A 23,569-nucleotide genomic window follows, 5' to 3' on the forward strand; every position below is an offset into this window, starting at 1 on the left:
TTAGTTTTATAATCTCCAACTCTTTACATTATTATATAACTATTATTTGGTTATATATTTAAGTAAAATTTATATAATTATTATTCCCTTAAATAAATTAGAATTGAATCTTGTAAAAAGTTCATATAATAGCATATAGCAAATAGAAGAAGGATCTTATAACACATTTTATCGCAGTTGAAGGTTTAGGTTAGGGTTCCTCGCCTCCTTCCAACATCAAGTTCGTTTCTCGTTTTTCTTTATTCTATTTGTTTAATTGTTTATATTTGTATCTATCTATGTTTTTTTTTACCATGATTTTGTTTCTAAATTTTTCTTTTCGATTTTGATGTCCTTTAAGATTGTTCTTTCTCTGTTTTTTTTGTCCTTTAGTGTTCATGTTTGCGTTGATCTATTTGAATTTATCAATTATTTAAGGTTTAGGAGTTTGTGATTTTGGTTGTTACTTATATAGACATGTTTTAAATTGTTGTTGCGGTGTTGTGACATGAATTTTAATAGGTTAATGTTTTTAAGAAGTAAATTGAGTTTTTGGTTCTATATTTTGAGTTAAGGAAAATACTTGAAACAATCTAGACGAAGTTGTCTGATAGAGTTTATAATGTGGTAAAATCAATGCAATTGCGGTCCAATGCGGTTGCAGAGATATCGTAGCCGCAATTTAAAACCAATGATGATATTGTAATGCATAATTTTGTTAACAATTGTGAATGTGTTTGTGATTGATTAGGATGGAGTCACAGATTAAGCATGCTGTTGTTGTGAAAGTTATGGGACGTACCGGATCAAGAGGGCAGGTTACTCAGGTTAGAGTGAAGTTTTTGGATGATCAGAATCGGCACATCATGAGGAATGTGAAGGGACCAGTTAGGGAGGGAGACATTCTCACCCTTCTTGAATCCGAGAGAGAAGCAAGAAGACTCAGATAGATGAATCTTTTGTTGCAAGTTTTTATGAAGCATTGCTTGTTATTTCTTTAGCTTTTCATTTGGCTGAGTTTTTCAGTAAACTAAAGTTATGCTTTGACTCTATTTTCAGTGTTTTTCATGCTTTATTGACTCTATTAAGATGTAGTTTTTGATTACTCTGATATGATTATGCAAATGCTTATGATTTGAAGTACCTGTTTGTTGAATCCATTTGAGATTATCTTATTGTCAAACTTTTTTCCATTTACTTCAGAACTTGTTTAAGACCATTCAAAGACTTGTCTAAATCACCATTCAAGTTTCTCATTATAAATTTCTTCTTCTAAATCATCATTCAAAAAAGTTTGTAAATTATGAACAACGGCCAGTGAAATGAGGATCCTAATGGATGTTGTAATGGTGAAAAGGTGTCAAAGAAATCTATGTAAATTAGATTGTAGTTTCCTTTTCAAAATCAAATAACTACCTAAAGGTTGAGTTCATAATCTTTAGAAACTCTTGTTCTCTTACTTCTATGAAGTTGTATGATTATTTGATTTTATGATCACACTTTAGCATTCAGGTTATAAAACATATATGATTTTCTTTTTACTATATATTTAATGAATATGCGCATTCATAAGTTTTACCATGAGAGTTTAACTCAGCTTGGCTTCATACAACTCCATTTTTGAAGATTAGACAAGTTGTATTGTATTTTCTTTAGAATTTTTTAAGGTGTGACACTTCTCTTAGATTTAGGAACTCTATTTAAAACATAGTAAACAATAGATTTTGGAGCTCTATTTAATACATGGTAAACAATCAATTCAGTTAATGTTATATTCTTTCGTTTAGCTTTACCATTTATTTTAAGAAAATATGATGTTGTAGTTTTATGTATAATTCCATGTAAGTTTTAAAGTTCATTAAATAAGTTGGGTTCATAATTTACGTCTCTATTACTATTTAAATAAGTTCATTAAATAAGTTGGATTCATAATTTATGTCTCTCATAAAATGTTGCTCTAAAAGAAGAAGTTCTGCTATGTTTAATGTTCCCTAGTGAAAAATTCACCCAACAATGGTATCCGAGTTTGGTTCAAGAAATTGATTTTTTCTTGGTATTTTTGAAAATGGATTCTACAAAAATGTTTTTCAAAATATTATAAGTTTTTTTAAATTTGTTTTCTATAAATTAAAAGATTGAATTGTTCATTCTATAACATAAGTATACATTATTGAAGATCAAAACATAGTCAAGATCACAATTTTTTTAAAAAGTTGTATCTTAAAAATGATTTTTATGAAAAGCTATTTGAAATAGCTTCAAAATTAAGTGATTTTTTGAAAATTTGATATCCAAAAAAAGTTTCGATAAAATGATGAAATACCTAAATTAACATTTTAAGAATAACTATTCAAACCAAATTTTCATTTGAAGATTTTATGAAAAATTTCTTTGTAAATTTTTTTTACATTAAAATTTGTAACACTATAAAAATCATTTTTAAAAAAAGCCAAAACAAACGGGCCCATAGTAACGTTTTTTTAACTAAGAGACTATAACGAAACAATAAATTAAATTAAAAGACTAAAAGATGAATTAAACATATAATTAATGAAATAACAAATTTTTTATTGATGAAATGAAAGACATTATTATTAATAATGATTGTTTGTAAAATAAAATTGATAATTAAAAATAAAAATCATTTCAAAATAGTCGGTAAAAGAATATAACCAAACATTATTTAGTCATGTTTAATATTTTTTGAATATAGAATACTTAGTTTTATAATCTCAAACTCTTTACATTATTATATAACTATTATTTGGTTATATATTTAAGTAAAATTTATATAATTATTATTCCCTTAAATAAATTAGAATTGAATCTTGTAAAAAGTTCATATAAATAGCATATAACAAACAGAAGAAGGATCTTATAACACATTTTATCGCAGTTGAAGGTTTAGGTTAGGGTTCCTCGCCTCCTTCCAACATCAAGTTCGTTTCTCGTTTTTCTTTATTCTATTTGCTTAATTGTTTATATCTGTATCTATCTATGTTTTTTTTTACCATGTTTTTGTTTCTAAATTTTTCTTTTCGATTTTGATGTCCTTTAAGATTGTTCTTTCTCTGTTTTTTTTGTCATTTAGTGTTCATGTTTGCGTTGATCTATTTGAATTTATCAATTATTTAAGGGTTATGAGTTTGTGATTTCGGTTGTTACTTATATAGACATGTTTTGAATTGCTGTTGCGGTGTTGCGACATGAATTTTAATAGGTTAATGTTTTTAAGAAGTAAATTGAGTTTTTGGTTCTATATTTTGAGTTAAGGAAAATACTTGAAACAATCTAGACGAAGTTGTCTGATAGAGTTTATAATGTGGAAAAATCAATGCAATTGCGGTCCAATGCTGTTGCAGAGATATCGTAGCCGTAATTTAAAACCAATGATGATATTGTAATGCATAATTTTGTTAACAATTGTGAATGTGTTTGTGATTGATTAGGATGGAGTCACAGATTAAGCATGCTGTTGTTGTGAAAGTTATGGGACGTACCGGATCAAGAGGGCAGGTTACTCAGGTTAGAGTGAAGTTTTTGGATGATCAGAATCGGCACATCATGAGGAATGTGAAAGGACCAGTTAGGGAGGGAGACATCCTCACTCTTCTTGAATCCGAGAGAGAAGCAAGAAGACTCAGATATATGAATCTTTTGTTGCAAGTTTTTATGAAACATTGCTTGTTATTTCTTTAGCTTTTCATTTGGGCTGAGTTTTTTAGTAAACTAAAGTTATGCTTTGACTCTATTTTCAGTGTTTTTCATGCTTTATTGACTCTATTAAGATGTAGTTTTTGATTACTCTGATATGATTATGCAAATGCTTATGATTTGAAGTACCTGTTTGTTAAATCCATTTGAGATTATCTTATTGTCAAACTTTTTTTCATTTACTTCAGAACTTGTTTAAGACCATTCAAAGACTTGTCTAAATCACCATTCAAGTTTCGCATTATAAATTTCTTCTTCTAAATCATCATTCAAAAAAGTTTGTAAATTATGAACAACGGCCAGTGAAATGAGGATCCTAATAGATGTTCTAATGGTGAAAAGGTGTCAAAGAAATCTATGTAAATTAGATTGTAGTTTCCTTTTCAAAATCAAATAACTACCTAAAGGTTGAGTTCATAATCTTTAGAAACTCTTGTTCTCTTACTTCTAAGAAGTTGTATGATTATTTGATTTTATGATCACACTTTAGCATTCAGGTTATAAAACATATATGATTTTCTTTTTACTATATATTTAATGAATATGCGCATTCATAAGTTTTACCATGAGAGTTTAACTCAGCTTGGCTTCATACAACTCCATTTTTGAAGATTAGACAAGTTGTATTGTATTTTCTTTAGAATTTTTTAAGGTGTGACACTTCTCTTAGATTTAGGAACTCTATTTAAAACATAGTAAACAATAGATTTTGGAGCTCTATTTAATACATGGTAAACAATCAATTCATTTAATGTTATATACTTTCGTTTAGCTTTACCATTTATTTTAAGAAAATATGATGTTGTAGTTTTATGTATAATTCCATGTAAGTTTTAAAGTTCATTAAATAAGTTGGGTTCATAATTTACGTCTCTATTACTATTTAAATAAGTTCATTAAATAAGTTGGATTCATAATTTATGTCTCTCATAAAATGTTGCTCTAAAAGAAGAAGTTCTGCTATGTTTAATGTTCCCTAGTGAAAAATTCACCCAACAATGGTATCCGAGTTTGGTTCAAGAAATTGATTTTTTCTTGGTATTTTTGAAAATGGATTCTACAAAAATGTTTTTCAAAATATTATAAGTTTTTTAAATTTGTTTTCTATAAATTAAAAGATTGAATTGTTCATTCTATAACATAAGTATACATTATTGAAGATCAAAACATAGTCAAGATCACAATTTTTTTAAAAAGTTGTATCTTAAAAATGATTTTTATGAAAAGCTATTTGAAATAGCTTCAAAATTAAGTGATTTTTTGAAAATTTGATATCCAAAAAAAGTTTCGATAAAATGATGAAATACCTAAATTAACATTTTAAGAATAACTATTCAAACCAAATTTTCATTTGAAGATTTTATGAAAAATTTCTTTGTAAATTTTTTTACATTAAAATTTGTAACACTATAAAAATCATTTTTAAAAAAAGCCAAAACAAACGGGCCCATAGTAACGTTTTTTTAACTAAGAGACTATAACGAAACAATAAATTAAATTAAAAGACTAAAAGATGAATTAAACATATAATTAATGAAATAACAAATTTTTTATTGATGAAATGAAAGACATTATTATTAATAATGATTGTTTGTAAAATAAAATTGATAATTAAAAATAAAAATCATTTCAAAATAGTCGGTAAAAGAATATAACCAAACATTATTTAGTCATGTTTAATATTTTTTGAATATAGAATACTTAGTTTTATAATCTCAAACTCTTTACATTATTATATAACTATTATTTGGTTATATATTTAAGTAAAATTTATATAATTATTATTCCCTTAAATAAATTAGAATTGAATCTTGTAAAAAGTTCATATAAATAGCATATAACAAACAGAAGAAGGATCTTATAACACATTTTATCGCAGTTGAAGGTTTAGGTTAGGGTTCCTCGCCTCCTTCCAACATCAAGTTCGTTTCTCGTTTTTCTTTATTCTATTTGTTTAATTGTTTATATCTGTATCTATCTATGTTTTTTTTACCATGATTTTGTTTCTAAATTTTTCTTTTCGATTTTGATGTCCTTTAAGATTGTTCTTACTCTGTTTTTTTGTCCTTTAGTGTTCATGTTTGCGTTGATCTATTTGAATTTGTCAATTATTTAAGGGTTAGGAGTTTGTGATTTCGGTTGTTACTTATATAGACATGTTTTCAATTGATGTACGGGAGTTGGGATCGCGATCATCGCGGTAACTCCCATGAGCATTGCCGGCAATACGACATGAATTTTAAATTGCTATTGCCGGTATTGCGACATGAATTTTAATAGGTTAATGTTTTTAAGAAGTAAATTGAGTTTTTGGTTCTATATTTTGAGTTAAGGAAAATACTTGAAACAATCTAGACGAAGTTGTCTGATAGAGTTTATAATGTGGAAAAATCAATGCAATTGCGGTCCAATGCGGTTGCAGAGATATCGTAGCCGCAATTTAAAACCAATGATGATATTGTAATGCATAATTTTGTTAACAATTGTGAATGTGTTTGTGATTGATTAGGATGGAGTCACAGATTAAACATGCTGTTGTTGTGAAAGTTATGGGACGAACCGGATCAAGAGGGCAAGTTACTCAGGTTAGAGTGAAGTTTTTGGATGATCAGAATCGTCACATCATGAGGAATGTGAAGGGACCAGTTAGGGAGGGAGACATTCTCACCCTTCTTGAATCCGAGAGAGAAGCAAGAAGACTCAGATAGATGAATCTTTTGTTGCAAGTTTTTATGAAGCATTGCTTGTTATTTCCATAAACTAAAGTTATGCTTTGACTCTATTTTCAGTGTTTTTCATGCTTTATTGACTCTATTAAGATGTAGTTTTTGATTACTTTGATATGATTATGCAAATGCTTATGATTTGTAAGTACTTGTTTGTTAAATCCATTTGAGATTATCTTATTGTCAAACTTTTTTCCATTACTTCAGAACTTTTTTAAGACCATTCAAAGACTTGTCTAAATCACCATTCAAGTTTCTCATTATAAATTTCTTCTTCTAAATCATCATTCAAAGAAATCTATGTAAATTAGATTGTAGTTTCCTTTTCAAAATCAAATATCTACCTAAAGGTTGAGTTCATAATCTTTAGAAACTCTTGTTCTCTTACTTCTCCGAAGTTATATGTTTCTTTTTGTTCATTGCTTTCATAGCTCCTGATAACAGAAATCAGACTTGTTCGCGTGCCTGAAAGAAGGAAAGTGCAGTCCTTTCCTATTTGGATTTCGTGACAAAATAATTACAATCCATTGGTTCGACAATACGAAACAATTTTCTTTCATGTGAAAATTATTGGATTCCATTGTTAAGGGGCATAAACTACAAGTTACACTGACAAGATTCATGAATGACAGAGAGCCATGGCCTAAGATATAAACATTACAAACCGACAAAAATTCATGATTAAAACAACTTGGTTGATCAACCATGAGAGTCTCATGCTTTCTCTTGGTTCAGGACATTCCAAGGAATCACCTAAGGTCGAAATAGGATTGTACTAGTTGATGCAGAATAGCAGGACACTCGTTCTTGAGAAATTCCAAAAGATGCATTTCTAGGCACAGACTGGCACGGACTGGAGCTCGGTCTCCTGGTATTAAAACAGGGATGACAACATTAGCATATCTAGGACAGTTCTGGCTACAAGAAATTGTATAGCACAATACAGTTTGGATACTCAAACAAGACAGTAGTTTAAGTCATTACAGGATGCCGCATCAAGATAAGTTTCTACACTTACCGTCATGTGAACCGCCGCTTCATTGAAACAGAAGCCAAGACTTGAAAATCATGTATCAATGTTTCATGTACCTGCATTCACTATCAAGTGGTCACAAGATTACCAAGTACATCATGGGAAAGCAATCATGATAAGATCCATTAGACAAAGCAAAGCCGTTAAGTTGGAATCAAACTCATCATTCATAGCAGCTCAAACGGCCGCGGAACCAAATGTCATCATCACATCAGTTAAGTAAGACCTGCAGAAACACTAAATATGCAAGGTTTGGATCCACAGCCAAAAGAGTTCAGACTTAAAATAGGTACATACATGTTGCAGCATCATGATACGTAAAGAAAAGACCTTGGTCCACAATTATTCATGCCGCCATAAGTCAGTTTGTCTTGATAACCATGAACCTGCAATACATTTTTAATACCATAAGAGCCACGCGGTGACGTAAAACAAATTCAGCATAACTACACCATGATACCAAGATACACGACGCATAACGTACCTAAGGCCAAACAAGACAAAATGATGCTGCTTTACACCAGCCTGGAATCACTACAACAACAAAGCCATGCCAAGCATCATGAATTCACCATCATCATGACTTCAATCCTTACAACAGCCAGACCTGCATTAACCATTCCAAATTACAGTTCATTTCTACATATTTGAAACAATACAGGGGCTACAAGGCAAAATATATATGTGACTCATCGTCCCAAAAAATGGCAAGAGTTTTGCACAACAGTTCCAAATTTCCAGCCAGAAAGAATCTGTCTGTCACTTTGAGCTTAGACTCATCATTTCCAAAACAGCTGTCGAGTAAGCTACAAATATCGCCGAATGATATTCTTGACCTGGATTTAGATTGGCTTGGTGGTGACTTACAGGATCACGATAAGGAGTTTTTACATCGAATATGAAGGAAGAGTCCACCAAAATGCACAAAGTCATTCGAAAGGTGTGCCTTACCAAGTTGTGACTGAAGATGAATGAAACCTGGAGTTTTTCAAAAGCCAAAATATCTCACCACATTCAAGTAGCAGCCAAAGGAGCAAGGCAAAATGATTTCAAACTTTGAACATCAAGCTATTCCTGGTTGTGACAATGAGAGGAGAACATCCCAACAAAGAGTTTAAAGTGAGGACGAATGGAGGATTGGGTAAACAATATGCATTAATAGGCATCACCTCTAGAGGACATCATTAAAATTACCTGAACCTATGCATCCTATAAGTTGGTTTTAACTCTGCAATTTCCATAACTCTGTCAAGCAAATATGGGCATTGTCTCCAAGAACAGATACGTATGTTGAAGTCCTGTTTTGTGCTGCACATAACATATGGAAAACAGGACACAATCAGTTAGACCTCAAGGAAAAAAAATTGCAGAAGCATGTTGCAAAGAAACCGCTTATTATAACCAATGCTTTATAGACAAGGTTAACACAGGAAAGCTCACGTCACCTATAAACCATGATGGACGAACATTAAAGTCAGGTAGGAGCATCGCTATTGTGCGCATAATCTTGACCAAATAATGGTAGACAGACTCCATGAAAATAAACCTGTGACAACAGAAGATTTACCAAATTACAACCATGGTTAAAAATCTTCGATTCTATGAGCAAAACAATACAAAAGTGAAAACAATACTCTTACCACGACACATAGATCCTTCACAGCGGTAAATGAGAAACTCAACACAGGATACTTGATTCTGAAGATTTCACTATGGACAAAACAGAAACAGATTTCACCACCTTCATTCCTGGGACCACACCAAAATCTAGAAAGGATTTGATCCTAACGGATTTTTGGAATCTTTGCCAGCTCAGGAGTGAGAAACCTCGTACCTCCAAAGCTCTATATAAAGAGCATCCATCACTGGGATAAAGGAGAACTTTTTCCAGCTCCGTTACTCTGCAGAAATAGAAACAAAACATCACTAAAGCTCTAATCTTTCTTTTGGAGTTTGTTGAAATTTCACATTGAAACTCAGCAAACTCGAGCTAAAGCCATAGACTACCCTAAAACGGTTACTACCACCATAGCAGTAACGTAAGAAGGAAAGAGAAGGAGAAGAATCGAAGAGGACAAAAGGTGCAGAAGGAGGAAAACGATAAGAAGGCAACATACCTTGAAGAGTCTGTTACATCGCCGGTACGCTCGTCGGAAAACCTATTTCTCGGTGAGCTCTATATTACTTCCCTCTTCGTTGATTTGCATATTCTGCTTTGTACCAGTGACATGTATACATTTCTGTCTGCTATACCATCATGAATCGTTTTACTTGCTTTGATTGAATCATGAATCGTTAGAGCTTGTTTGCTTGTGTTTGAATCTGTAGCGTAAGAGTAGTTGGTTGCTCGCTCCGATTTAGGGTTAGACTTAGAACAGATCTTGGATTTGGAGGTTTTTCTTTATTCCGTTGAGAGTTCAGAAAATGGCTTTCTTTGTTTAAGCATTCATGAGGGACTGAATCAAGAAGATGAAGCGTAATGTTGTTTCCCTTGGTTTGTACGTTTCACTTTGATTTATCAGTGGTATTATTCGGTTTTATTATCAATTAGTGTGAGCATCTAGTTATTAATGGACATTAAGAGGTTGGTAAGTACCACGGTAGTATGTGTGGATTCTGCCGTTTGGGGAAGACCAAACGGTCACACGTCACAAGATCGGTGTCCCTTCACCTTCCATTTTCCTTTGTCTGCTCATGGACCGATTTCTAAGTGGGCTTAGGGCCCACCTTTTTTTTTTATTATTTCGCTAGCTGTTTTTTTGGTGGGGGGAAGTCATGGGCCTTAGAGCCCATTTCGAGTCCCTTCTAATTCAGACCTCTTTTGGGCCTTTGCAGTCTGATATTTTGAGGTTTCACCCTTTTGTCTCCCATGCACCCTAGCCTGTCCTAAATTTTATTCTATTATTTAGTTCCTATTTTGAATTTTAGTGTTTAACTAATGAATTGGGATAACATTAGAAGTAAAATGAATTATTGCTTTAAGTTGATTATCGATTTTCTTTGAATCTTAAGTTTTTCTTTCGTCTCGTTAGAATATAATTAAGTAAACATTTAATTAAGTAACGACAAGTAAAAATACCTTTTTTATAAATCTTGGTCTAACACCAAGTAGCTTTTCTCTAGACCTATTAATTATAATAAACTCAAATTCTACATATTTAATTGATATTCTCTTAAAATTATTTACTTTAATTTTGAATGAAAAGGAGAATAGTAAGCCTCCGCTTCACTATCTCTCGACTATTCGAACAATTGGCGTACGCCATATTGCTCGGATTTTCGTCATTCATTTAAAACCCTAAAAATTCTATAAAATTAAAATAACTTCCTCAAGTTAATTATAAATCCTAAAAGTTTCATCATCTAATTTAATTTTTGAATGAAAAGGAGAATACTAAGTCTCCGCTTCACTATCTCTCGACTATTCGAACAATTGACGTACGCCATATTGTTCGGATTTTCGTCATTCAATTTAAACCCTAAAAATTCCATAATATTAAAATCACTCCCCCAAATTATTTATAAATTCTAAAAGCTTTATTTTAATAATTAATCTTTGAATGAAAATGAGAATAGTGAGCATCCGCTTCATTATCTCTCGATTATTTGAATAATTGGCGTACGCCATATTGCTCGGATTTTCGTCATTCAATTGAAACCCTAATAATCATACAAAATACAAATCATCTTTTTAAATTAAGGTAATACTCAAAATATATATTTTTATAAACTTGGGATGAAAAGGAATATAGGAAGCGTACGCTTCGCTATTTCTCAATTTCTCGAATGATTGGCGTACGCCATATTGCTCGAGTTCTTGTCGTCCGATTAAAAGCATCAGACTATAACATTTCAAATCATTTTCTAAATCAACTACAAATTCCAAAATCTTTTAATTCTAAATTTACGATAATTAAGGATAGGAGGCGTTCGCCTCACTATCTTTCGATTATTCGAATAATTGGCGTACGCCATATTGATCGAATTCTCGTCATCAAATTAAAACACGATCGAATAAATTCAAACAATTTTCGCAAATAAAAACAATATCTAAAAACATATCTTTCTTAAATTAAACTTCGGATGACAACAGATGGGAGGCGTTCGCCTCACTATCTCTCAATTGTTTGAATAATTGGCGTACGCCACATTGCTCAAATTATCGACTTCCGATTAATACATTTTAAATAAACTTGGATAAAGGAATAAGTGGCGTACGACTCATTATTCTTTAAATAAGCAAGTAGGAGGCGTACGCCTCACTACCGTGCATATTCAACATCCACAAACAAATTTTCAAAACAATCGAACGAAAAAGGAGTAGAAGGCGTTCGCCTTATTATTCCTCGAAAGAATTGAACGATTGATGTACACCACATTGCTCAATCTTTCGTCGTTCTTCAAAACACCTTCACAAATCAAACTTAATTCCTCGCCCCCGTGCGACCAACAACTTAAAAATTCTTTTCAAAAGAACACTGTTAATCCTTTCTAATGCGCACAACAAACCAACGCTTAAGCCTCCGCCGAGAGTAGACAAGCCAACGTTTAGCCTTTAGGACGCGATCTATATAGTCGTTCATTAAAAGACACCAACAAAAACCGTAGTTCCCCGAACTACGAATGCTCTGATTTCCTTATTGCACCATAAGGATACGTAGACAGGAGATTGCGAAATCTTGGCGAGCACACTAATAAAAAAAACCTCCCCGTTCTCCTCCTGAGGTCTTCACCCATATCTATCATCAATTCTAATTACCCGAAGAAAAGCGAATAACATGTAATTAACATTCAAATAGCAAATTGGACTAAAAGGTTCCCGTTGAGTACAACGGACCTGAGGGGTGCTAATATCTTCCCCTTACGTAATCGACTCCCGAACCCGAATATGGTTGCGACGACCATTATTCTTATTTCTAAAGGTTTTATCGATATTTTCCTATTCCTTCATTGGGATAAATAAAGTTCGGTGGCGACTTTGTTCGAACATAAATTTTTCCGCGATCATCGCGAGGAATCGTATTTTTCGAGATGCGACACTATATATTTAATAAATATGCGCATTCATAAGTTTTACCATCAGAGTTTAACTCAACTTGGCTTCATACAACTCCATTTTTGAAGATAAGACAAGTGGTATTGTATTTTCTTTAGAAGTTTTTAAGGTGTGACTCTTCTCTTAGATTTTGGAACTCTATAACATAGTAAACAATAGATTTTAGAACTCTATTTAAAAACAATCAATTCAGTTAATATTATATTCTTTCGTTTAACTTTACCATTTATTTTAAGAAAATATGATGTTGTAGTTTTATGTATAATTCCATATAAGTTTTAAAGTTCATTAAATAAGTTGGATTCATAATTTACGTCTCTATTACTATTTAAATAAGTTCATTAAATAAGTTGGATTCATAATTTGTGTCTCTCATAAAATGTTGCTCTAAAAGAAGAAGTTCTGCTATGTTTAATGTTCTCTAGTGAAAAATTCACCCAACAATGGTATCTGAGTTTGGTTCAAGAAATGGACGACCATTGTTGACTCACATTTGAGGAAGAGTGTTGAGAATGTATTAAGTTGAATAATGTGAGTAATAGTCTCATATTGATTGGAAATGTGGAGATTTAAGCATTTATAAGTGAGATAACTCACCCACCTATCACCTTAATGTTTTTGATGAATATGCGATATGTCTCTCACAAATGTGTTGCTTTAAAAGAAGAAATCTCACAATTTCAATGCTCGCTAATAAAAAACTTTTCCAACAACCTTTGAAGTTGAATCCTTTGATAATTGTCATTCTTGTTGCGGTTATTGATAAAGTTTTTATTCATATTCTTGTCATGATGCTTCAAAATTTTGTCAGTTGTCTTTAGAAAAACACCTATGAGGTTCTTATAGTTTGAAACAAACAATCTTTCTTCTTTCTGATCATGTTTTCGAGATCCTATTTAATACAGAGGCGGTAGTCAGAGTTTCAAGAGAAAAATATTTCGTCATATGCCATAAAGAATTTTGAATTCCTTTCCAGAGGAAGACAATTTGTGAACTATAAAAATTTATTGAAAATTTTCATCTAAAGTCATACTTTCCGTGATGATTTCATGAGTTATCTTATGAATTTTATAGTATTAAATCTCCATATTTTTCATCAATCATCCGGTAATTATCATATAAGTCAGTCTTATAGACAGTGTAATTATCATATAAGTCATCGGTAAGACCGTTCAAAATAATTTGTTTTGTAGAGATAATCATTCTCATTGTATAAAATTACTTTATGTTATCTTTTTCGATTTATATGTTTTTTTCACCCACAATTGGTGTGTATTTAGTCATGATAATGAAAACTTTTTTACTATTAGTATTAAGAAAAATAGTCTATTTTGTTGCCATCGATTAAAATGATCTTCCTTAACTTGAAAGGTTTGTTGAAGTCGAAAATAACAAAAGATGTACCAATACTATATTTAGTCAACATGGCACAATTAAATGTCTTAAAATTGTTGTTTTGATATTTAAAATATTTTTGACAAATAATTACTGCCACCGAATAGGTTAATGGTTGAGTCGCGTACTAAGTTATTTTATTTAAAATATTTAGTGACACTATTAAAAATTGGACAAGTACATTATCAACTATGAAACCCTAGGATAATGCATCTCAATTACAATATTTTGATAGTGTACTCTATTGTAGTAACAACTATATGATTATATCCTAAAAATATGGTATTTGAACCACTCATAGTAATATGTTGAACAAAGATAATTATTTTCAAAATTTATAAATTTCCGTAGAGATTTTTCATAAGGAAAATTTTCTTTCTAAATAAATATTGTTAAAGGCAAAAAAAAAACTCTAAAATCTCAATGACTAAAAAATGGGGAAAAAAATTTCTAAATACTTAAAGAGCATAAAAGAGATAAGAGGAAAAATTGTGAAGTTTTTGTTAGTTTATGTGCGGTCTCTAAAAAGGGAGTAAATTAGATTTATTAGATTTTTCTCAATTTGAAGTGTTAGTATTGATTTTGTTATTTTTCAAAATTGATATGAAAGTAAATATGCTAAAAAATAAATGTCGAAAGTAAAAGACACAACAATATATCTTGGTTCCCCTCACAATCCATAGTACGTAGTAAGAGATTTTCTACTATGTCAGATCTTTGTACAAGTCTTCCACCAAAACCTATCCTACAATCTTCTAACATAAGCAACACAAGATAAAAATAAAAAAAATATTTTCTTTTTCACTCTCTTGTTTACAACAATCCTGGATAACAAGATATACACAAATCTGAGTTTGTAACAGAAGTTATAGCTCTTGAATCAATTATATATTAATTGATCTTTTCTTTGTATTGATCACAATCCAAACATATACACCTAAGTACTCAGAATAATATAAATGAAACTTTAATGAATATGTATGAAAGTTCATTAAGAAAGTTTCATATTTGAAAGTTTAAAAACTTGTTTGCATTATGAGATGTGAAAGTTGTATATCAACGAATCTCTTTTAAAATATAAAAGTTTTGTGTCTAAGAGTCTCTATTTGAAAACTGAAACCACAGGTTTATATACATGCAATATACTCTTATGAAAGAGTGTATATTCATAAAACATTCTCATGTTTGAAGTATGAAAGTTGCAAAATGTTGAAATCAATTTTTTCATAAAAAAAGTGTCAATACTTCCGTGGTAACCAATTAACACAATAAGCGTAATCGATTACAGATGAAGCGATATGTAAAATTTGAAATTTTCGAATGTGTAACCGGTTACTAGAAATGGTGTAACCGGTTACACCTGATACTTTTTCAAAAACTGAAGTAATTTTACGTTTATGTAATCAGTGAAAGTTGCAGCGATGTTAAAGTGTTATTACGTCGGATTTAATCAGAAATTAGGGTTTCATGGCTACCTGCAACAGGAAATGTTTGGTTGGAAGTAGAGGAGCTCATCCATGTCATTATAAGAGAGGCATCTTGGCCTAGGAAGATTCACAATTATCTCAGAAAGATCCATTGGCAATCAGTGCAATCAGTTCCTGATCATTTTGCCCTAAAACTAGGGTTTGGTATAAAATCAGTTTATTTCTGATTCTTTGGGTGAAACTCTTTTCCATGGCCCTCCATATGTCCACAAGGGTCTACATACAAAAAATCAGCTCTTTATTTGAGCTAGAAGTGCTTCAATTGATCAATGGAATCGGGAATCAGACAGTTTGGGAAAAGTCAACTGTGGGGCCAGAAAAGTCAAATCCTAACATTTTGAGAGTGGAATCTCAAAATCCATGCCTAGGGGATCCTACATGTGAAATTTGATCAAGTTTGGATCATGGATTCATCATTTAATCAGGAATTGGAAAAGTTACTTAATTTGGAAATGGTTGACTTTCCATTTAGGGCAAGTTTTCATGATCGTTGCACTCACTTTAAGCCCATTTTGCATCAAGATTAAAGCTCCATTTGAACATTTCTCCAACATGAAAGTTGTTCCTCTTGTTCCAAGCTTTATAGAGATATAAAGTTTTCTCCATTTAGATTAGAATTGAGAAAGTTATGCTTAGTCAAAGTGAGACATTTTTTTAGGACACTTAGAAAAATTTCTAAGTCCAAAATCTTCGAAATTTGTCAAGACTTCTTGGCCAGTTTCTTGCATTTCAAGGCATTATTTGAAAATACTTTCTTCATAACAATTGTACCTTGTCATGTCCTATTTCACATTCTTTTGGAATCATCTCATTTGGATCCATGGTTTGAGAGATACATTCATTTAAAGTGGGCACCATGACTTGATTTTTTAGGCAGATTTTGGGTCTGGCTGGCCCAAACAGATTTTCTAAGCATGCTGCACAAACCAGTCATGTTTTTTTTACCTCTTTTAGACATGCATTGGACATCCATTCACTTAAGTTTGGCCCAAAATAACAACATTTTACACCTCACTTCACACTTTTATTCTTATGGATAAATCACTTATTAAAAAGCCCATGAGAACACCTAATCCACCCTATTTAAGAAGCTGAAACCCTAACCCTAAAGGAGCATTGGAATTTTGTGGAAAGGAGGCAAAGCTTCATCATATATCAGATTCTATTCCACTTCTATTTTCCATTAGGTAATCATCTCTTCCATGGTCATATTTTGATATATATACGCTTGCTTACCATGTTCATTACCATTAATCCTTCCATTTTCATATTTCTTTTTCTTATTTAAAATATTTTCTTCGTCCATAAAATTATCCAAAAATATTTTTCACTTTTCTTAACGTTTTATTTAATTTTATATAAATTTTATTTTCGTATTTTTTTAATATTAATATTTTATTTTAATTATTTATTCTGACTGGTCCATTTTAACACACTTTTTTTATTGATTTTATTTTTATGATTTAAAATTATTGTTAGCATTTGATTTTTGGGATGAAGGTTGACCACTGTCTCATGGTCAACCTGACCTTTTCTTGGAATTTTTTTTCACATTTTCAATTTATTCTTGATTTATTTATAACCTAGTCTCATTAATTGACTTTTAGTTTGACCTCTGTTTTATTTTAATTAATTTATGTACAAATTTTCGTTATTTTAAAAATATTTTTTGGGGATGATGATGTCCTGAGCTCAACTCATTTAGTTTAATTTTTCATAATTTTCTTGATAAATTTGCTATTTATTTGTTATTTTTTAAGTTGACTTGAATTTTCAGTTGACTTCTTTACGATCGATGTTTGACTTAGGGATTACTTATGGCAATTAAAGAGATCTTTTGATCCTCCCTTGTTAATCTCATATGCCATGTATTAGAGGCCTTTTACCTTGATTTTATTTGGTCCTTACCTCATTTTTTGATTCAATTATTCAGTGGACCCTTCGTGTGTATATTTTCATCTGTTTGATTCATCTGTTATCTTTTATACTTGTTTCTCTCATTCATGCTTTCTATTGCTTGATTATTTAACATGTTCATACTCCCATGCATTGTTTAAATGCTCCATTATTTGATTCTTTGGTTTGATTATATATTGTTTATTTATCTGATCTGATTGATAACTGTTGCCTACTTGTATGATGTATGAGGCATATATTCTTATTGTTTGTTTGCCATGAAAGATCCCTATTCATAACAAATGTACCCCTCTCCCATAAAGTGTATAATATTTATTTCTTTATTTCTTCACCTGTTAATACAAGAATTAAAACGAACATCCGATAACCATTTCAAAATAAGATCAAAAGTTCGATCCAACGTCGAGTAATCATTTTCAAAACTTAACAGAACCAGCACGAATTCATCCATCCTCTTGTAAGTCGATTGCCTCAGGCATCGCCATCTACCTGTAAGTTGATTGCCTCCGGCATCGCCATCTACCCTTATCCGTAACTCCTCTCTGCGCTCCATCCATCGACTCTTGTTCCGTTTAGGTAGAACCCTTTGTATGATAACATAGGTAGAATTCCCCTATTCTTTGCATGCTAACATTAGGTAGATGTTCCCCTTTGTAAATCCTAACACATATGTCCATATTGCATGACAACTCTAGAGCAGAGCTACCCCACTTTTAGACCTTCTGTGCGTCTCCGATCTTGTGGCATGTCAGTTCGTTCTATTGCAAAGAGGTAACTGCCTAAGACTCGATTTAGCGAGCTACGACACCTACTGCTAGGACGTTGAACACACTGCCCACCCTCCTTTGACACAGTTGGTGTCCTCTTTTGTAAGTCCATGTTCAGATGGCAATCCTTAACCCCTAGTTAGTCGAACTATGTTTTGCTCTGATTCTCATTCCATATGAGATACGTAGGCATAAGGCGCGACGTCTTACCGAGCACACTTCTCTTTAACCCATAGGTAGCCGAACTACGAAGACTCTGATTCTCATACTCAGATGAGATACGTAGGCAGCGGATGCGACATCCTTGCGAGTCATTTTCTTTTAACCTTCCTTTTAGTAAATAGTACTTTAGATATACCTACACCCTTTAAACTAGAACAACACTTATGAAAAGGGCTCCCTAGGAGTACCTAGGATGTTTTGGGTGCTTAAAACCTTCCCATTGCATAACCAACCCCCTTACCCAGATCTCTGACATTTTTACTAGTTTTTGATTCGATAAAACTTTTAGGTTTTTGTTCGCTTTCTAACCATTTCTTTGGATAAATAGAAGTGCGGTGGCGACTCGACTTGTATGGTTTACCTTGGATTTAGTCAATATCTCTAATGGTAACGAATACCCCGCTACACAAGGTTGAGAATAAAGGCATCACAAACTTACTCCAAACTAGAAGACAAGGTTGAGAATAATCTCATCGATGTAATGAAAAAGCTACGAAAAATATCAAACAAAAGGAATGTAAATAAATAGTATTATTCATGTAATAAAATCACAATTTTGATTTTAGTAAGGAACACCATCCAAACAAAACAATAATATTTTCATTTAAGAAACTTCTTTATTAACTAACTACCATATAGCAAACAATATTTCATTAAAAAAATTAAGGGTTAAATATACAACACCCCCTTCAATATAGGTGAGTTTCACTTTATCTCCTGTAATATTTTTTTTTTGAAGCATGCACTCGTCCATTGATTGGACGAGCTCCTTCATGGCTCCAAATGTAACATACACTCGCCCATTGATTGGACGAATCCCTTTTTGAAAAGAGGTATCTTAGGATTTTATTTTTTTTAATAGGATATTTTGGAATTTTAATTTCAAAAATGGTGTAGAATAGTACAAAAGTCTCAAAAAATAGTCAATGAGGTTTACGAGAAGGAGGCTTCTTAAAAATACAATTTAAAGAATCTTCAAAGGTGCAAAAACCATCTACGGTGCAACAAAATTGGACTCATCAATCAAAATATAACAAAATTGGACTCATCAATCAAAAGTCAAAATATTATGATATGTCGTGCTAAAGGAGGAACCACCCACTGCACTTTTACTAAAATATTTTTATCATATATTGGGATTGATGAAAGTAATATTAATTAAATAATAAAATTGAAAAATATACATTAAAAATTGAAACGTATCATTCATTTTGGGACACTATTTTATTCCAAATGAATCATTCATTATGGAATGGATGGAATAATTACCCATATCAAATTTTATGGTCACTTTTGTTTTGGGTCGGTCAAACATTCGATACGAATAAGATTCAAGTATCAAACTCGATAATGCAAAGTCCATTAAAATTATTCATCATATATAACTGACATGTTAAAATCATAAGGAACATGCTCTCTTTACAAGCTTACGCTTAACTCATTTTAAACTTTGTAACTGACTTCGACGTTAGAATGTTAACCTTGCAATTTCACCTTCGTATTATCACATCGTAGATCCGTATCACCACATCGAAAGTCCTTCATTACAAACCAATCATAATTCTAATTCCAGGACAATATCCAATCCAAGAAACATACTCCATACTTCAACATGAAACAAGCTCTAATTTATTTTTTATGTAATCTTTGTTTCATCTTCATCATTACTTGTCAAATAATTTGGCACGATTTGCAAGTTCTTCATCTCCCTTGCAAGCATTATCATTGTTTTCTCGTATCATTTGGTTGAAACTTAGTGTGAAGAGGTTGAGTAGAACAACAATTTTTTCCTTTTCTGAAGTTTTGATAATCAATACAAGATTATTTTTTTGGTTGGAGATTATCTTCAATATAACCAAGGCCTAAAGTGATTCTTAAAATAGTTGATATTATATGCAATAAAGAGAAGAAACGGCAAGTTATATTGCCATAGTATTTGCTAAGTCATACAAGTTAATAGTTAAATTGATGTATCATAAACTTGGTCTTGAATACAACAAATCAAACCAGAATGTATGATATTCTGTTTAAGCTCATAAAAAACCGAATTTACACAGTTAATAGAGTTGGATTTTAACCAGCACCAGGGTCAAGTACAGGAAGCCTGCAATGATAGCTGATTGATTTATCAGTTTGACGGGTACCGGGGATGAAGAATTGGAATATCACTGTCAAACAACTTCCCTGGGGAGCAATCCCATAGAAAGCACAATCAGGTTTAGCCAAGTGACATTGCAGACTCTTGGCGAAGTGCTTCACACTCACCTGCACTGATTGAGCATCTCCTCTTGAAATAGACCTTGAGGATCTAGTCTGAGCACTGAGATTTTGATCCTCTGCTGGAGCATTTGCTTGCTCTCCGATTACCAACAGCTTTCGAAACTCGGCTCCAAGGCTGATCAATGTGGTTGAAACCTGTACACTTAAATCCCCATACTTACTTATTGACACATCCACCGCATCACCCACATGTTTCATACGATCCACTAAGTTAAGCAACTGATTCAAATCAGGCACCTACATTGGAAATGAAAGTCAAATGAGTGAAATAACTAAAAGTAACAAAACTAACTAACTATAACTAACTGTAACACCTGAACAAATTAGTTACTAAGTGCTAACTCAACAAATCCAAAAAAACATGTAACTAGCTATCAATTGCATACTCAGAAAACAAACCAACTAATTGTAACTAGTAGCAACCCTTTCTGCCTATAATCCCTTAGGAGGTTATATAACCTATAGCCATCTCACGATATCCATAATCATTCTACTCTTCTTTCAGCTGCTCCATTCTATTGAGTAGTGTATTTGGTTGTTGATTCCGGTTGGAATCCAATTCACTCTTCTTTCATCTCACCATATCCATTACCTTTACCAACCCTTTCTGCCTATAATCAATTCTAACAGTTATTATAACTAAACCAAACGCATAACTAGGGCACTTTTAGTGGCCCAAACATTCTACATTATCCCATTAAACACTATAGGTAATTTCAACTCATTTATACAAAATCAAACCCAACATAAATAAACTAATTTCAAATCAAATTTGAACAATTAACCATTATACTGTTAGTGAGTCCAGAGAGCCCCTACTAAGCCAATGGGCAAAATATTCCGAATTCAAGAGACATTGATACCACATATCCACCGAAAATCTTATGGCAATGGGATAATGGGTCATTTTTCTTATATACTTTTATCCATTTCTAATCAATGTGGGACTTCTATTTTTTTGAATTACTGTCGATGTTCGACACATAATTTTCTAACACCGACATGAAGCTAAGATGTGTGATTATATACAATGAATCACTTAAACTTCTCAACTTCTCAAATAATAACTACTATAAGTGATGCCATGTCTAAGTTTTGTGGTTCAGAGTTATATAGCACCAACACCATTGGAAAAAAATGTGTTGGTCAGTGTCAATATCCGAAAACGACACTGAAATTAGTGATAATGTTGGTGTCGTGTTTCAACTAATATCCTACATCAGTCTCCATTGAACTCTATAGCTAATTTCAAATCCACTCAAACTTATTTCAAATCAACAAACTTCAACTAAAATTTGCAAAAGCAGAACACAAAATAAAGAAACAAGAACTCAAAACCAAAATCAAACAACAAAAAACAGTTAATAATCACCTGGATAAGCGTTTGAGGAATATCCTGAGCCATATCAAGCGCATTCTGAAGCTCAACAACCTGAGCCCTAGACAACGGTTTCGAAATAGGAATATCCTGAACAACAGCCGATTTAAACCCGCGCGTTTCAAAAGTAAGAAACGGCGCCGCAATACTAGAGTTCTGAGAAAGTTTCTTAACAAGCTTAATCTGAAGACGGTTAGGAACAGCGGCAGAATAATCGGAACAGATAGCAACGGAACTACGAAGCGCACGGAGGAGAAGCGAGAGATCGATAACGAAGGCGATTCGATCGTCGTTTTGGCTTGAGATCCGGTAGTCGTCGAAGAGGATTTGGTTGTTGAATTGTGCTATGGATTGGATTCCGTCGCCGTTGAGGAGGTTGTGGAGGAAGAGTGTGTGGGTTTTTGTGAAGTAGAGGTGGCAGGTTTTGGAGGTTTTTTCTAGGGAGGGGATGAAGCGTTTTTCGAGTAGGTTTACGCCGGTTTCTGTTAAAAATGCTTTGAATTTCATTGTGCTGGAGATTGGAAATTTCTGACGGGAAATGGAAATAATTTCTATATGCACTCTTTCAAAGAGGGAAACTCAAAAGTTTCGCTCCCTTTTTTGATATCAAAATCTATAAAAATGACATACTCCCCCAAAATACCTTGATCACTCTTTTTTAAGTTAGTTTAAATGGTTAAATAATCAAAAGTTATTTTTGGACTGAACACCCTTATTAAAATTAATTAATTTTAAGTTCCTCTAATTTTTTTTTTAAAATAATGGTTCTCGAAATTTTGTTATCCCTAAAATCGATCTCTCCAGTTAATTTATTGAGATATCAAATGTGCTTTTGTTTTTTGACACGTGATTTTTTTAAAATTAATTATTAGTTAAATTGTGGGATATAAATCTCCGGGTGTCATAATTTTTGTTTTGCTATATTAGAAATATATTTTTATTGATTTGAGATAGATTGAGATATTAAGGTTTTTTTCCTATTGATGGCAATAACTTATTCATTAATAATAAGAATTTGGATTTGTAACGCATGTTAGGATGTTCACCGTATTTAAAAATCAAACATTATTGTAAATAATTGACATTTTTCAAGTGTGATCATTTAGATTATGCTCACCACCACCTGTTTGGTCAAATACTAAGATGAAATTTTGTTTCTTGGACTGCTCTCTTATATGGATATGCTTAGTTTGGCTTAGAAAACATACGAAGAAGTTAGATAAAAGTTCTTCCATCAGTATAAAATCCAACTAGAAAGATAGTTTCAAACACTTTAGTTATAAATAATCATTAAAAAAAACTAAGATAAACTCTACTCCTAAATGAAATGAGTTAAACGCAATTAGACCAAACATGACTAATTACATACACGATACCGCCATATTTTTCACAGGCAAAACTGTCGCGTCGCAAAAAGTACAGAGTCGCCATCGAAATTCAAGAACATCTTGAACATCAAACAACACACGCATCTGAATCATCCATCGATTCCAGTTCTTTCCATCAAATACTAGAAGCTTCATATTCAAACTATTGTTTTCACCGTTGAGCAATAATTCACTAAAATCTCACAAAACAATCATGTTTTCCAATCCCTCGGAATCAAGAAATGTGA

General features: G+C 32.1%; 4 protein-coding genes and 1 long non-coding RNA gene across 11 annotated transcripts; 3 read left to right on the forward strand and 2 right to left on the reverse strand.

The window, feature by feature from the left end:
- The first annotated feature begins 144 nt into the window (after positions 1 to 144).
- Positions 145 to 6,584, forward strand: LOC127121801 (40S ribosomal protein S28). 5 transcript variants are annotated; one of them, XM_051052250.1, is made up of 2 exons: positions 145 to 220; positions 6,203 to 6,584. In XM_051052250.1, exon 2 carries the CDS (start codon positions 6,204 to 6,206, stop codon positions 6,399 to 6,401), a length of 198 nt encoding a protein of 65 aa, XP_050908207.1. In that variant the 5' UTR covers positions 145 to 220; position 6,203; the 3' UTR covers positions 6,402 to 6,584. The 5 variants fall into 5 exon arrangements, with proteins under 5 accessions (XP_050908207.1, XP_050908220.1, XP_050908202.1 ...); XM_051052263.1 differs by lacking the exon at positions 145 to 220 and adding an exon at positions 2,754 to 2,887; XM_051052245.1 differs by lacking the exon at positions 145 to 220 and adding an exon at positions 2,771 to 2,918.
- Positions 721 to 929, forward strand: LOC127121830 (40S ribosomal protein S28). Its single transcript, XM_051052269.1, has one exon. It carries the CDS (start codon positions 732 to 734, stop codon positions 927 to 929), a length of 198 nt encoding a protein of 65 aa, XP_050908226.1. The 5' UTR covers positions 721 to 731.
- Positions 3,289 to 3,686, forward strand: LOC127121793 (40S ribosomal protein S28-like). The gene has a single exon (XM_051052231.1). The coding sequence runs from the start codon at positions 3,430 to 3,432 to the stop codon at positions 3,676 to 3,678; it is 249 nt and encodes an 82-aa protein (XP_050908188.1). The 5' UTR covers positions 3,289 to 3,429; the 3' UTR covers positions 3,679 to 3,686.
- Positions 6,585 to 6,950: 366 nt separating the features above from the next.
- Positions 6,951 to 10,091, reverse strand: LOC127121838 (uncharacterized). Of its 3 annotated transcripts, none has more exons than XR_007803502.1 (8): positions 9,570 to 10,091; positions 9,093 to 9,353; positions 8,898 to 8,998; positions 8,647 to 8,760; positions 8,404 to 8,526; positions 7,937 to 8,288; positions 7,438 to 7,838; positions 6,951 to 7,287 (listed from the first exon to the last, which is right to left on the reverse strand). It is a non-coding gene; the product is annotated as an uncharacterized LOC127121838 (long non-coding RNA). The 3 variants fall into 3 exon arrangements; XR_007803503.1 differs by having other exon boundaries at positions 7,438 to 7,508; positions 7,750 to 7,838; positions 7,937 to 8,526; XR_007803501.1 differs by having other exon boundaries at positions 7,937 to 8,526.
- A 10,073-nt stretch (positions 10,092 to 20,164) lies between these two features.
- Positions 20,165 to 22,595, reverse strand: LOC127121849 (uncharacterized). The gene is made up of 2 exons (XM_051052284.1): positions 21,949 to 22,595; positions 20,165 to 20,813 (listed from the first exon to the last, which is right to left on the reverse strand). Exons 1-2 carry the CDS (start codon positions 22,459 to 22,461, stop codon positions 20,370 to 20,372), a joined length of 957 nt encoding a protein of 318 aa, XP_050908241.1. The 5' UTR covers positions 22,462 to 22,595; the 3' UTR covers positions 20,165 to 20,369.
- Positions 22,596 to 23,569: the final 974 nt, after the last annotated feature.

The sequence above is a fragment of the Lathyrus oleraceus genome, chromosome 1, assembly GCF_024323335.1.
Source record: "Lathyrus oleraceus cultivar Zhongwan6 chromosome 1, CAAS_Psat_ZW6_1.0, whole genome shotgun sequence".
NCBI lineage: Eukaryota > Viridiplantae > Streptophyta > Magnoliopsida > Fabales > Fabaceae > Lathyrus > Lathyrus oleraceus.